We start from the raw sequence: 14,069 nt of genomic DNA, 5'->3' as shown, positions 1-14,069 counted from the left end.
CCCCCCCCCCCCCCCCCCCCCCAGCTCCTCACCTGCGGCTCCCAGGCCTATCTCCACACCACCTCTCTGGAATTCACAGCGGCTCTGATGCTCGGGCATAACGAGGTGGCGGCTGCGGTGGACACTGGATACGAGGGCGGGCAGGTCGCTGTCCTGGCTGCAGCAAAGCGAGACATTGAAGGTGAGACCCCACAAGGCCGTGTGCCCAGCCCTGGGCACAGCACGTGCCTGAGTCAGCTGGAGGGCGGGCGTGCGTAGTGCCAGAGGACAGTGTGTAAGTGTGCAATGCCTCCCGCAGCCCTCTGTGTGTGGTCTGTGACGGCACCAGGTGGGCATCCCCAGAGCAGGCCCTAAGGGAAACATCTAGCGTGTGTGACCCATGCAGGTCTCACCCCGCACCACTAGGACCTGTCGGGCGTCTGCCTGGCACGGGCCTACACTCAGGCCCCACCGCAGCTCCCGGGGAGGGTGTGTGCAGAGCACAGGAGCGCAGCTCGGTCTTGCCACGCTCGCCCCATAGTGACCCGAGCAGTCACCCGACAAGGGGGTGTCTGCTCATGAGGAACCGTGACCGGAGAGGACACACACTGTCACACGCGCATCTGGCGCTTAGACCCGTGCCAGCAGCCTCATTAAGAAAGTCTCTCTTTCAGTGAGAGCTTGCAAACACCCACAGACCCTCAGTTTCTTCAGATAAGGAAACCAAGGTTCAGACCGAAGTCCTGCAGCCAGCGAGAGGTGTGCACACACAGGGACACGTGTACGTTTGCACGAGCACCTGCAAGAGCCCTACACACGCACACAGACGCGCAGACACACGACATGAATGGGGAGGCTGGGCCCCGGGCGCTCACGACACTCTGCTCTCCCCAAGGCTCCCAGCTAAGAACCCCAGCCACCAGGCACGGTGGGCCTGGAATAAACACGTATTTAACTCTTTGGTTCCCTCATTTCTCTTTCTGCTAAAGCAGCTCAACCCTACAGCGCAGAGTCCCAGAGAAAGGGTGGAGTGAGAAAATGTCAGTGCGACTGTGTGTGTGAACGGCCCCGACCCCATGTGCTCCTGGTGTTCTTAGCATACAGAAGGGTCACCTGCCACCTCACAGACGTAGCCCGGAGCAGCAGGAAGTCAAGACAGAAGAGAGGAAGGGCAGGGAGGGCCCTGGGCACCCCACCCCCCCAGTACCCACCTGTAATACAGCAGCCTACCAGCTGGGCCACTGCAAGGGGGCCTCCACGGAGTGACCTGGGAACCGACCCTAACCCTCATTAAATAGCCCCCAGCCCCCCTGGCCTGGGCGGCCGGAGCAGGCTAATCCAGGCTGGCCCCTAAGCAGATCAGTTTCAGCCCCAAAGACTCCAGGGCTGGGCTCTAGAGCCTTCTGGGAGACCCAGATGCGGGTTCTCTCCCCACCCCCACCCCCTCTCCCAGGAGGAGAGTAGGCGCCCCCCCATGCAAAGAGGAGGGCAGGTGGGTGGGAGTAAGTACTTTATGGGATTAATTGGCAGCAGTTCTCATCCCTCTATCATCCTCATCAGTGCGAGGGTGCTGAGGAGAGAAGTGCTGTCCTCAGCACTGCGGAGGGGTGGGGGTGGCTGCAGGCTTCCTCTGAGTTCTCCCCTGAGGGGATCCAATTCTCGTGTCCCCAGGATTCCTACAGGAAGTGGATCAACTTCCCGGAGACTGAGTAGGTGAGGAAAGGCCCCTCGATTTGTTCCCATGAATCCTTAGTGCAGCGCCCACACAGGGACCTGGGATTGTACCTCCCCACCTCCCACCACCATTCCGGCCATCAGCAGTTTCACCCACTGGTCAGTCATTCAGGCACTCAGGTGGTGCTGTGGCACCGTGGGGGTGAGGCCTGGTGGGAATCGGGACACCACCGCCCACCCCATCCCTGCTCTCCGCCTTGGGGGTTCACCCCACAGGCCCCAAGACAGCCTGGCCCGGCTCTGGAAAACATGTTCTGGTCACTCACGGAACAAATTATGCCGGGTTTTATCTAAAGAACTACAAAGAAACACCAGGCTGAAGACACAGGAACTCTGCATTTGGCATCCCAGGTGTGAGGTTCCCGCAGCTCTGAAAACACCATCTGCACCCTGACGTGCACGAGCGACCAAGCCCACGAGGGCACCGTGGGGTGGGGCTGTGTACCAGGAGGAGAGGGGGAGAGCCTGAGCGACAGAAGGGGCTGCACGGAGGACGGTGTGTGCTAGGAGGCTGAGGGAGAAGGGTCTGGCCCCTCCGACCCCAGCTCCCCCCGAGGGGCACCCTGGGCTCCCCCAGGCTCCCTCAGCCGACCGTCACACTGTCCAGTGTTTGCCCATATCCTGGCCAGCTCAGGGGCCTCAGGAGGGCAGGAACCACATCTCCCGCCAGCGGTCTGGGACGCATGGGCGCTGAAGCAGGAGCTCCAAGCAGGCGAGTGGGCCAGTGGATGGGCTCACGGACAGAGGGATGGAAGGACAGATGAAGACCAATGGATGGAGAGGGACAAATAGTGAGAGATGGTGGAAGATGAACAGATCGGCACTACTGAACGGATGGGTGCAGAGACAGAAAGGGTGGGAAGAGCAGAGAGACAAACGGACAGAGCCTAAAGAACAGACAGGAGACCAGAGGTGAAGGACAGATGGACAGGGCCGAAAGGAGCCAGGAGGAGACAAGCCAGGCTGTCTGCCTGCTGCAGCCCTCTGTGCCCAGATGCTGAGGTGCCGCATGGGGTGGGGGGCTGATAGGCTGTAAGTCCTCGCGGCCATACTACGATGCCCCCAGACTGCAGCCTCCCCTCCGGTAAAACCCAGAAATCACCCCAGCCACCTCGAGGCCTGTGCAGGACTGAAGGTGCCCACATGCACTTGGACTTGGCCCCTTATCAGGGGCACCCTCTGTCTGGACACCTGGGACCTTCTCTCACTTTGCAGGGCCAGGGGGTAAGGAGGGGGCGACAGAGGCAGGAGGAGTCATTCTAGGAGTGGAGGAGCCCCCCCTTGGGTTTGCCCTAAGCTTCGCTGACAAATTCATCCTGTAGCTTCCCAAGCAAAAGCCTCATAAAATGTCATCAATGTTCATAACCGTTCATAAAAATGATCAGTTGAGCAGGCAACTTCAGAATGAGGTGGAAATAAGTTTAAAGATGTTTTCATTGTAGTTCGGCTCTAGGACCCAGATATTCTCGGAGATGTAAATAATAATACATATGGCACAGAGCCAGGCTGGGAGTGGGGAGGACAGGCTCCCACCTTGGGGGGCTGGCCCCTCAGCTTTGGCTGGGGAAGGTGGGCCTGTGCTGGGTACCCAATGTCTCCCTGGCTGGGCCCTTCCTGTGCCCGCCCTGGAAGCCCCGGGGTAAGACTTGACCCCACTGACCAGAAACCACAGCCTGGGCTCCGTCCACAGACTGACCACCCTTTGCTCATCTGGAATCTAGAACTTGGGTCTCCCCAGTGCCCCCCCCACCTCCTCATCAGGTCCCCTCATTTTTGTCCCCTTACTATGTCTTGGGTTCGCAGCCCCCCTGCCCTCCATCATGCTTCCACAGCCTGAACCACTGCAGACTGGAGCAAACCTCCAATCTCCTGGGCAGGGCTTCCAGAAGGTTCCCATCAAAACACACTCTGTCAGCCCTCTGCTCAAGAACTTCCGGTGGCTCCTCACTGCCTGGGGCACCCTGTCCTACAGGCTCGGCACCCAGAGTCCTTTAGAATTCAGGTGGGCCAGACCTGCCAGCCCCCCCCCACCCCCACATCCCCCTCCCTTGTTCTTCCATATCTTTGCAGACATCCTCTTTCCGTAGTGAACACCTCTGCACCCTATGAGACCCCACGCACACATCGCCGTTCTCATCTCCTGGGGGTCTTTGGGAGGGTGGGAGGGAGAGGTCACGGCCTCGTCTTTGGGCAGATCGCCTCAAATGGCCAGTCCCATGTGGGAGGAGGCGCGCACTCCGGCTCTAGGGCTGGGCTGCCCAGAACCTGCACCAGTGCTCCTGTCAGGGCCTGGGCACAGACGGACAGACCACAGAATAAGGAGCGGAGGAAGGGAGGGAGGCTGCAGAGATCCAGAAGCAGACCCAGGGGAAATGGAGTAACAAGGCTCCATCCTGCCCGCGCACGGTGTGTGGGGACAACCCTGGCCCAGGCCTGGACCTTACCTGCAGGACGTCTCTCGGAAGGAGATGTTCACGTCCCAGTGGGTGTGGACTCTGCAAGGAGAGAAGCAGAGGGTCAAAGTGGCCTCCAGGATCTGGTACCTGAACAGCAGGGCGTGTGTGTGGCATAGCCCTCATCTGCCCCAGAGCGCTGGCCCCAAGGGAACTGGGCTGGCTCAGATTTGCCTCCAGTGCTTTCTGGTTCCAGCTCAACCAGCCAGTGGCTGCCACCAGGATAGACCAGTGGGCCAGGAGCCCACTCCTGGTCTCACCAGGCAAAGGAATTGGGAAGGACAGAATGGAGGCTGCCGTATCTGTCCTTGTTGTTGCAGTGAACCCAGAAGAGCGGCCACGTGGTGCTGGGGGTGGGAGCCGCAGCCTCTTCTGCCCAACAGCGTGCAGCTGAACCAAACTCCTTGTTGCTAGAGCTGTGCCAGCCAGGCTGGAACAGGTCAGGGAGCAAGCGCCATGACCGCTACTGGCACCCATGGTCCAGGGTCGGTCCAGGGTCAGCCCAGGTGGGTGCAGCTTCCTGGGTCCCAGCTGCTACCAGTCTGCCTCCTGAAAGCGACCACCACACACTGTAGGTAGGAGGGATGCCAGAGGTCAGGTGAGGAAACAGCGCTGCCCTGTGCCTGTCCCCTCACCCACAGCAGCATTCCCAGGAAGACCCTCAGGCTGAGCGCTGGCAGTTGGAACCCTGTGTGGGTGTGTCACCTTAGCAAGTGTGGGTATGAGGGCTGGGAAGTGGGGGTGTTGGGGGTTTGGGAGGGTTATTTTGGGGTAGGAGAAACTGGAACATGTTGAAAGACTAGGTGGGAAGAGAAAAGGCCTAGAAACTCCGGGGGTGAGTAACGTGCTGGATGGGCAGACAAATGAATGGACAGACGACAGATGGATGGAGGGATGAAGAGGTGAGTGGAGACAGGGAGGTGTCTCTGCCAGGAGAGGAGAGGGTGGGAAGTCAGGAAGAGTGGTCCCAAGCCTGGAAGGGACACTGGGGAGCCAGGAGAGCTGCTGCCTGCCAAGGAGAATGAGCACCGGTGTTTTAGGGGCTGCTGCCAGAGAGGGAGCTGCTCCCGGGGGGTCTGCTCAGCACCTTTCTCTCTGCCTGGCTGTGGTGGTGCCAGGCCCTCCCTTCCCGGGTCTCCCTGACTGTCCTCTTCCTAGAGCCCCCTTCCTTCCCCACATGGACCCACGCCAACCCCCTCCCTCCAAATGGGGCAGGGTAGGTTCTCACTATGGTCTTGTGACATCAGGAGTTCAGGCTGTTCCAGCTTTGGCAGATACCAAGACATGACAAGCGAAGCTTGGGCCCTGTCCCCAGGGCAGGGGGCCCTCACAGTGGCCTGGCTCAGCCCTCAGCTGCCCGGAGACACCAGTCTTGATGTGCTGATTAGAGCCCGTGCGCCCTCCCCACCCTGGTCCCCAGTAAAAGTACCTTCTCTTCATGATACGGACATGTGGGGTGTCCTCCTGTTTCAAGCCCGGCCGCAGCCCACAGGCTGGGCCACTCCCATCGCTGTCGCCATCACTGGGCGAGAAGCTGGGGGTCAGCTCCTTCTTCAGGACCCGTGCAGTGGGAAGGGCAACTGTCCTCTTGTCTGCCAGCCGCCCCCGGTTCTGGGCAGGGAGGGAAGAGAGGAACGTTAGGCTGGGCCAGGACCCTCAGGCTCCCGGGAGGCTTGCACTCCAGGCCCAACCCTCAGGCAGGGTGCCGGTGACAGGAGCCCTCAGAGCAGCTGCCAACATCAAACAGGCACCATCACTGGCCCTGCTACAGGGCTTCCAGCCTGCAGGACATGCCCAACGGTCCACATGAGTCCCAGTGGCCGGAGGTGAAGACAAGAGCAGAGAGATGGGGCCTGGGTCTGCCACCCTGGAAGGGGTTAGAGTGAAGGGCTGTAGGCCCTGGCCAGGCTGCTCGTGACACTGCCTTGTCCAGACTCCGCACTCCAGCCTAGCTCCCTCCCCAGGCTATCAGCCTGAGTGTGGGGATGCCCACCTGGAGGCAGACCCCAGCTTTCCTGGCTCCAGGGAGCCCCAAGGGGCCATGTGGGCACAACAGAGCTCATGTGCATTCTGCCACGTGTTCAACGTGCAGTTACCTCTGTGTACTTGTGTCTGCCGGACAATTCCACACAGCTCCTGTGTGAACCCCAATCAATGCCAGGTCCTTTTTTTATTCTGCTAGTGCCACGCACGGTCCAGTTCAGGGGTGGTTCGAAGCCTGAGTCTGGGGCCTGATCCTGCTGACCCCTTGTAAACTGCAGGCCTGGGGTGCACAGGTCACTTGGTGGGGAGCCCTTGCCAGCCTAGACCCTTTGTCCCACGGGCCCAGAGTGAGCCCACCCTCTGGGTCAGAAACAGAGATTCTGTTTCTTCCACAATACCTACTTCCCCGCTCCCTACACCCGTGTTGTCAGCTCACGTGTGCGCTGTGTGCTGGGAGGCATGTCCTGTGCACAGACACGGAGGGCACTCCACACTGAGCTTGTCCGTGCGCAGACGCACACCAGTCACTACACACCATGGCTCCTCCAGTGTCTTTAGGTCTTGCTGCCCCAGTGGAAGAAGAAAAGTGACTGATTCTTTTCTGGTGGGCAGGAACCTTTTTCTTATTTAATAAGCGGTTGCTGTTTCAGGGAGGTGGCAGGAACCTTAGGGTTCTCTAATTCTCTCTCATCTTTTCAGTCACCTGGGGACCCTCGGACACCCTCTTTCCTGTTGCCAGGACAATGCCTCCGCACCCTCGAGCTCGAGGAGGAAAGTGTGAAGGAGGGTCTTGTCTCACCCTGGACCCGTGTCATCCTGGAAGTAAAGGACAGCTATGCAGCCACCACGGTCCTGCCTCCAGAACAAGGGTCCTTCCCCTCAGACCCAGATTTGGGCAGTGGTCCCAACAGGGCCAGGGGTCTAGCCTTCTCCCCTCGCTGGGTCTGGGGGCCACAATTACCCCCTTCCCCAGTTCCCCCTGCCAGACTCTACGAGTCACAGTCCCCCCACACTTGCCCTTCTGAATCCACTTGGGACACCCTCCGCGTTCCTCCCTGCGACACACTCAGTAAGATACACTGGACAGCGCTGGGGCCGGGTGAGGCGGGGTGAGGCAATGGAGTCTGAGGGTAGGCCTGAAACATGAAATGGCCTGCTTTGTGGACCCTTCTGAGACCCTGGCCTTGGCCCTGTGCTCTAACGGCAACAGCACGGAGTGGGTGAGGCTGCAGGTGTGGCGGCCTGGTCCCCGTGCCTCTCCGTGCCAGCTAGTGGGCTCCAAGGGGAGTGTTTTCAACAACCCCTGGCCTGTCTGAAGTGTGCACTGCTGGGAAGTCCCACTCAGCTCTGCCCTTCTCTAGTCTGTGGCCCAAGCACCAGGACCTCCTCTCCTGCCTTTCTGCTTTAATTAAACTATTCTCTCAAGAAGAAAAGGAAATGCATTTCCCTCTGCTTCTCATCTGTAGGACGACAAGGAGGAGAGGAAAATAAGAGCAGTAAGACTGCCACTTGGGTCGAGGCCAGACAAGGTATGCCGGCCTGGGGTGGCTCTGGGAGGTGCTCCTGTGGGAGGGGAGCTGAGGAAGAGGGACCAGAATGGGCAGCCCTGACCCCGACCAAGGACAGGGAGCATACTTTCCTCCCACGCACGCCCAAGACCTCAGCCACTCACCCCTGCTCGGCAGCACGCAGATTTGAAAGCTCTGTGACAACCTCTGCTGCTAGTCAAGCTCTGGCTCCTCAGAATGCAAGGGTGGGTACGGGAAGGCCAGCTTGCCTGGCTGCGTGGTCCCTGTACCACATGCCTGCCCACACTGCGCTCCTGGGCATCTGTGACTGTAAGGTGTGTATGTACCTTTGGGCCTGGCTGTGGGGGATGGAGAAAGACCATCTCTACGTGGCAAAAGTGGGGGCTAGAAAGACAAGGGGGTCTATGGAGCTCCTTCCTAAGGAAGGGGTACAGGGATGGGCCTGGGAGGGACTAGGTTCAGGAGAGGCAGGCCCAGGTCTGAGGCATCGCTCATGTAGGGCAGGGACTTGGGACCCCCAGACAGGTGGCAGTCCAAGGCTGTGACCTCATCCCTGCCTGACCTCTTCACCCCTCCCCAATCCAAGCAATGTCCTGGGGAAATTGGTACTGGGCTCAGAGCACCTGTACCCTCACCCTCCTGTGAGAGACCTCTGGAATGATGGGTCGAGAGAGGCTGGGCCCCTCCAACCCGAACAGAAAACCCAGGCTAGCCTAGAGGGTGCCCAAAAGACTCTTCTCCAGTACTAGCTGCTTGAAAAGGTGTGTTAAGTGGAGAGGGAGCTCAGCTTCTTGCTCCAGGCAGGTACTGTGGTAGCGGGTGGGAGGTGGGCTGGCTATGCACACATACTCTGACGACCAGCCCATGGCAGACAGGTGTGTGGGGTGGGTGCACAGGTGAGGCATGGCTGTATCCCCCTTCCCCTGTCCAACTTGTGTGTCTGATCTGGTGTCTGTCTTCACATGTGTGTCTGTGGCTTCCCAGCCTCCCCAGGTTACCCACCTCCAGGGTCCACGAGGAAACCAAAACATCCCTTCTTCCTTCCTACTTCCAGTCCAAAGTAAAGAAGCTGAAGGTGGGTGTCTGGGGTCCTCTCTCACTCCCTCCTGTGTGAGGGTGCTAGCAGCACAATCCCAACCACCCCCAGGAGCCAGGGCCCTAATCGGCTCTCCCCTAGCTGCTCAAAACCGGTGCCTCTCAAGATGCAATTTCTTCTTCAGATCAGTCCTCCAACTACTGCTGCCTGGAGGACATACGGTGTGGAGGGCAGTGCTTCGGGGCAGGCACAGCACCCCAATCTCTGCTGCTCCCCTAGGCCAAAGAGGGGGTCAAGGTACGACTACACTGGGTTGGGGAGGGTCCCACGTCAGCCTCCAACTCCAGTTCTTGACACCACAGGCCCACACTGCTCAGATTCTGCCCCCAACTGGGTTGTATCCTCAGACTCCCCTGGACATCCAGGGCCTTGCCCAGCAGGGTTCTAGCTCCCGGCATCCTAGAGACACATGTTACTCACATCCAAGCTGTGACCACCCCAGAATGCACATCCAGGCCAGCCAACACTGTCACATCCCAGAAAAAGTGTTACCTTAGGACCAGCCCCTCTCCCACGCTCGCAGCCCCCCTCCCTGCCCCAGACCTGTGACAGGGAAGGGTCCCCAGACCGCAGTGGGATGGCACTGTCCAGGGAGGAGACCTTTACAGCCTAGGCTGTCCTCAGGACCTCAGGCGAAGCAGCTCCAAGGCTCCCAAGGAGAGGCTCCAAGACAGGCAATGATCAGGCCATGCATCCAAAGGAGAGGGCTCCCCCAGGATTCCCACCCAAAGCAAAATCTGCCCTATTTGCCCTTGGGGGGCTCACTCCTGCACACCGGCAGGGTTGAGGTTAGGACTCTGGATCCTAGAGAACAGACACAAGCTCCACAGGGGAGAAGGAAGACCCCCAAAGCCCCAACTTTTCTCCCACATCTCACCACTGGGGAGGATATTCGACAGCCCGGACAGTCGCAGATCGGAGGGTGCACCTGCAGGATCCCCTTGGACATAAGCGTCTTCAGACTTTTTCCTGTGAGGAGAGCCGAGGCAGGACCGGTGAGAGAGCAGGGCTGGGGCACAGGTAGAGCCGGCGCACTCGGGCCCGCTTTCAGGGCGCAGTAAGCTGCAAGGCCGGTTCCCCCTCCTGGCACGTGTAATAACATCCAACTTCCGAACCCGCTACCCGGCCCTGCCGCCCACCCCACCCAGAGCAGAGAAACTCAAGATCCGGGCAAGCGCCCTCCCCTCACCAAGGGCGGCCTCCTCCCCGCCCCCTGTGTCCCTCCTCCCGCGCTCTACCCTCTCCAAGCGGGTCCGGGGGAACTGGGAACAGGGCCCAGGAAGGTCGAGGCTGCGCGCAGGTGAGCGGCGCCGTGGGGACCGGGGCTGTGCCTGAGCCCGCAGCGGGAAGAGGGCGGCCACAGCAGAGCCGCGCACCCCAAAGCCCAGCGCGACGGGGTCCCTAACTTTCTAAAGACCCCCCACCCCTACCCCCGTCTCTAGCGCTCACTGCGCTTCCCCCGCTTGCCTGCTAGGGCGCCGGCACAACGCGCCCTCTGAGCCAGACTCCTGAATGCTCCAAGCAGGCTGCTCCCAGCCCCGCCTCCGTTCCAGCTCCGCGCGCGCCCCCGCCCCGACGCGCGCCCCCGGGCCCCGGCCCCCACCTGCCTGCGACACCCCTACACCTTTCTCTTCCCTCCAGCAACTCGCACCCGCACCTCGGCCGCCTGTGTGCCCCTCTACTCCCGCTAGAACCTGATGGCTCCCCGACCTCGAAGGGAAGTTGTGTCCCGCCCAGCCGGCTTCCCGCAGTCTCCCCAGTTCCCGTAAACTTCCCCTGGGCCACAAAGCCGAGGAATCCCGCAAAGACCTTCCGAGTGGGAGGAGGGGCCGGCTCGTGTGCTGCTGGGAGCCCAGAGCACAGCGGCTCAAGCTGGGATGACCGTGGAGGTCGAGGGCGCTCTGCTCGGGTCCACCAAGGCGACCGGGCTGGGGGCGGGGAGGGGGGGGGTGTCCCTGCGGCAACCCCAGAGTCGCAGCGCCCTCTCTGGGCGGGGATGGAGTCTCCCAGGTGGCAGAATGAGGGGGTCCGGACCCAGGGGTCCTCGGGGAGCCGAGGGGAGGGACCGTAGCGGCCTGCGCCCCCACCGCGGCCGCACCTTTGTGGCGGATGCTGCGCTTCCAGTCCTTGGCCGTCTCTCGGCCGCTGACGAACTGGAACTCGTTGGGTGTGAGCCACTCCCCGCGGTGGCGGATGGACGGACCCTTGCTGCCCTGGCAGAGTTTGCGCACGTAGAGCAGCGCGCGGTTGGCGCCGCACTCCACCTCGATGCACGGCTCGCCGTTGTCCAGCAGCGGCTGGAAATCCGGTGCTGCGGCCGCAGTGGCCGAGAAGCGCTCGAGGGCCAGAGGGTCCCGGGGCAGGTGGAGGTGCGGGGAGGCCTCGTGCAGGCTCAGGTAGGCGCGCGGGGAGCGGAGTGGTGGAGCCAACAGCGCCTCGTAGCCGGCGGTCGCGGCGGGCAGCGAGGCGGCCGGGGGAAGGGCGGCCGCAGCTGGCAGTGGTGTCAGGTAGCCTGGGAGCGGCGGCAGTGGTAGTGCGGCCAGGGTCGGATGGAAGGTGGCCAGAGCCAGGGCCAGGTCTTCGCGGCCTGGGAGCTCCTTCTTGACCGCCGGCATGGCGGGCCAGTGGCCCTGTAGCCTGGCTCTCCGCCGCCGGCGCAACTTGTTCGGGCCTGGCCTGGAGTTGGGTCTCGAGGGCTGGGGGCCCAGGAGTCTCCCGGCCGCGCGCCCGCCCTACCCGCTACTGCGCCCTGGCACCTGCAACCGCGCCGCCCGCCGGGCCACCTCGGACCGCTTCTCGGCCGGCTGGCGGGGCCTTGGCTACCCGAGACATAGTGCTGCGGGAGCTACTATCGATCCCCTATCGACCTGCCGAACGCCGCAGCTCCGGACCCCAGGGCTCTACAGGGCGCCGGGCCACCTGCGCCCGCGCCCCCTGGGGCGGCCCCGCGCCCGGCTCGCTGGTCCGCCAGCAGGGCCCAGCAGGGCAGGGGAGTCCAGAAGTCTCCGGCCCTGCGCCCCGCCCCGCCCGGGGGTCCCAGGCCCCCGCCCCGCCTCGCGGCCCCGCCGCCCCGGCCGCGCACCCGCGTACACTGGCGCGCGCCCGCCCGCCCGGCAGGGACTTGGGAGACTCCCGCCGCCGCCGCCTCCGCCGCCGCCGCCGCCACAACTTGGCCCATTTAAACGGCCCCGGCGCGGCGGGCGGGCGGGCGCGGGCTCCAGCAGGGGGTGCGTGACGGCCGACTGGGCTCACAGGGCTGGCGGCGGGGGCGGCGGGACAGGGCTGCACCCCTGCCCTATTTCCGAGTGGGCGAGGGTGTGGGAAGGGGCGTATGCTAGCGAGAAGCTGCGCGCATGGACCGCGCCATTGTTGAGGGAGTCACTGGGCGCAGCTGGAGTCCCGGACTACACGTGGGGAGGGGGCGGGCCCAGGACCCGGAGTGGGCTCCTTACCGAGGAGGGATGTGTGATTCGGAGCGGCCCGCTTGCCTGGCGGTTCTGGGTAGGAGTGTTTTCACAGCGGCGGTGGGTGGTGGGCACCAGTGTCGGGCGTGGGTGGTCTCGTCTGCGTCTGCAGGGTGTGAGGCCGTGGGTTTGTGGTTGTGGCCTCGGCCAATGTGTTGGGGAGGTTTCCTGTTCTGTGAATAACAACGACAGCAGTTCTGTCGATTATTGCCGCCTTTCTCCGCACTTTACATGCCTTAGTTCACTTGATCATCTCCAGATGAGTTTCTTCATTGTTCTCAGTTTATAGATGAGGAAGGTGAGACCCGGAGAGGTTAAGTAACTCTCGTGACGTCGACAGCTGTTTTAAATCCAGGCTCTCTGACACCAGGACAAACACCATCTGAGCCGTGCTGTGGGCAGGAAGGTGGGCTAGAGCCACTCTGGGTGAGGGATGGAGGATGTGGGGAGGAAAAGGGGCCGATGAATATGAGATTGCACACTTGAGTACATTTCTGTTCTCTAGTATGAGCCAGTCTGGGGAAGAGGAACCCTCTACATCCATGTCCACTTTGGTGCTTTGAGGAAGCAGGTCAGCCTTGGCCCAGCCCTGGAATGAGGATGGCTTGTCCCTGGTGTTCAGACCCCATCTCCCTGCATGCCAGCATGTCAGCCTTGCAGCAGAAGCATTAGGAAGAGAAAGAGACCTACTAATAGCGGATGGGACAGGTTTGTCTTTCTCTGATGTGTTATTCTGAACAGGCTAGAAAGTAGCCTCAGATCCTGTCCCAGTGCCTAGACCCCCACCCCCACCCCTCTGAGATGCATGTGGCAGGGCATTCGTGTGGGCGTCTCTCTGACCAGGGTCTCGGGGGCTGAGCTGGATCGCAGGTGTGCTTGCATTCGCACCTTGTGCAAGAGAGGGATGGAAGTGAGAGAACATAGCACCATCACCCATCTCCTCCCAGGCTCCAGCGCGAGCTGGGTGTGAGCCTGACCACTGGCTACTGCTCTGCTCTCCCCTGCTGATGCACACTGCCAAAACCGTCCACAGCTGAGGCGCCAGCCAGCCCCAAGACTGACTTGGGGAGCAAGGTCTGGGCTGAGACCAGGAACGCGTCTGCGAACCTAGGCACCCAAACCTCTGCATCCCCCTTCTGTTGTCCTCTTTGTACACCTGCCTTTGGACATCTGCACAGCTGGGATTTCAGGGGCCAGGTGTGAGTGTGGGTGTGAAGGTGAGTGATCCTGTTTAGTTTGCCACCCTCAGCCCAATCGCCCTACGTGCGAACTGGACACCTGCACATGCCTGACCCTAGGTGCACACTCACCTTCTGTGGCTCGTGTCTTGCTCTCAGGTGTGCTGCCCCCGTGTCTAATGGATGCAGGAGGCTGTTCCTGCCCAAGAGCCAAGGTCCACGGAGGAGCCATCATGCTAATCTGTGGTCGTGGCTCAGTGTGGAAGGTTATCAGGGCTCAGCAGGAGGCCAACTGTCTGGCAACAGCCCTGACACTGCTTTCAAAAGACAGTCCCCTCCACTCAGTTCTTCCCATGTTTGCCTGCACCTGTTCACTGACCCTTAGGTCTCCTCACCCCTGACCTTTAAACTGAGGTTCGGGGAGGAAAGGCTGGTGAAGTTTATCTCTAGATCTGAGAAGGTACCATGTAGCCTGTGCAGGGGGCCTCCCTTCCCTTCTGCAGGACCACCCCGACTCACCCCTGGCCTCTTTCATCCTGAACAGGCTGACAGTGGTGAAGGAGGGGCAAGAAGGCCCCAACTAGTTGGTTCCAGCTGGCAAGGTACAGGTGCTAAACTAAGCTAGCTCACCCAGCCTAACCTCCATATTGCTA

General features: G+C 61.4%; 1 protein-coding gene across 2 annotated transcripts in view; it reads right to left on the bottom strand.

The window, feature by feature from the left end:
- Positions 1-11,389, bottom strand: part of SAMD11 (sterile alpha motif domain containing 11) — a 20,527-nt gene extending 9,138 nt beyond the window's left edge. Inside the window, exons 1-5 of one of the 2 annotated variants that reach the window (XM_040645564.1) lie at positions 10,873-11,389; positions 9,652-9,743; positions 5,596-5,777; positions 4,158-4,208; positions 33-157 (exon numbers count right to left, since the gene is read on the bottom strand). In XM_040645564.1, the coding sequence (XP_040501498.1) occupies positions 33-157; positions 4,158-4,208; positions 5,596-5,777; positions 9,652-9,743; positions 10,873-11,389 (967 nt within the window). The remainder of the gene's footprint in view (positions 1-32; positions 158-4,157; positions 4,209-5,595; positions 5,778-9,651; positions 9,744-10,872) is intronic. The other variant, XM_040645565.1, reaches the window with a different exon arrangement.
- Between the last annotated feature and the right edge of the window lie 2,680 nt (positions 11,390-14,069).

Source organism: Ursus maritimus, unplaced genomic scaffold (assembly GCF_017311325.1).
Source record: "Ursus maritimus isolate PB19 unplaced genomic scaffold, ASM1731132v1 scaffold_32, whole genome shotgun sequence".
Taxonomy (NCBI): domain Eukaryota; kingdom Metazoa; phylum Chordata; class Mammalia; order Carnivora; family Ursidae; genus Ursus; species Ursus maritimus.
Note: the sequence above shows the minus strand (reverse complement) of the source record. Positions and strands in the feature narration are given on the sequence as shown.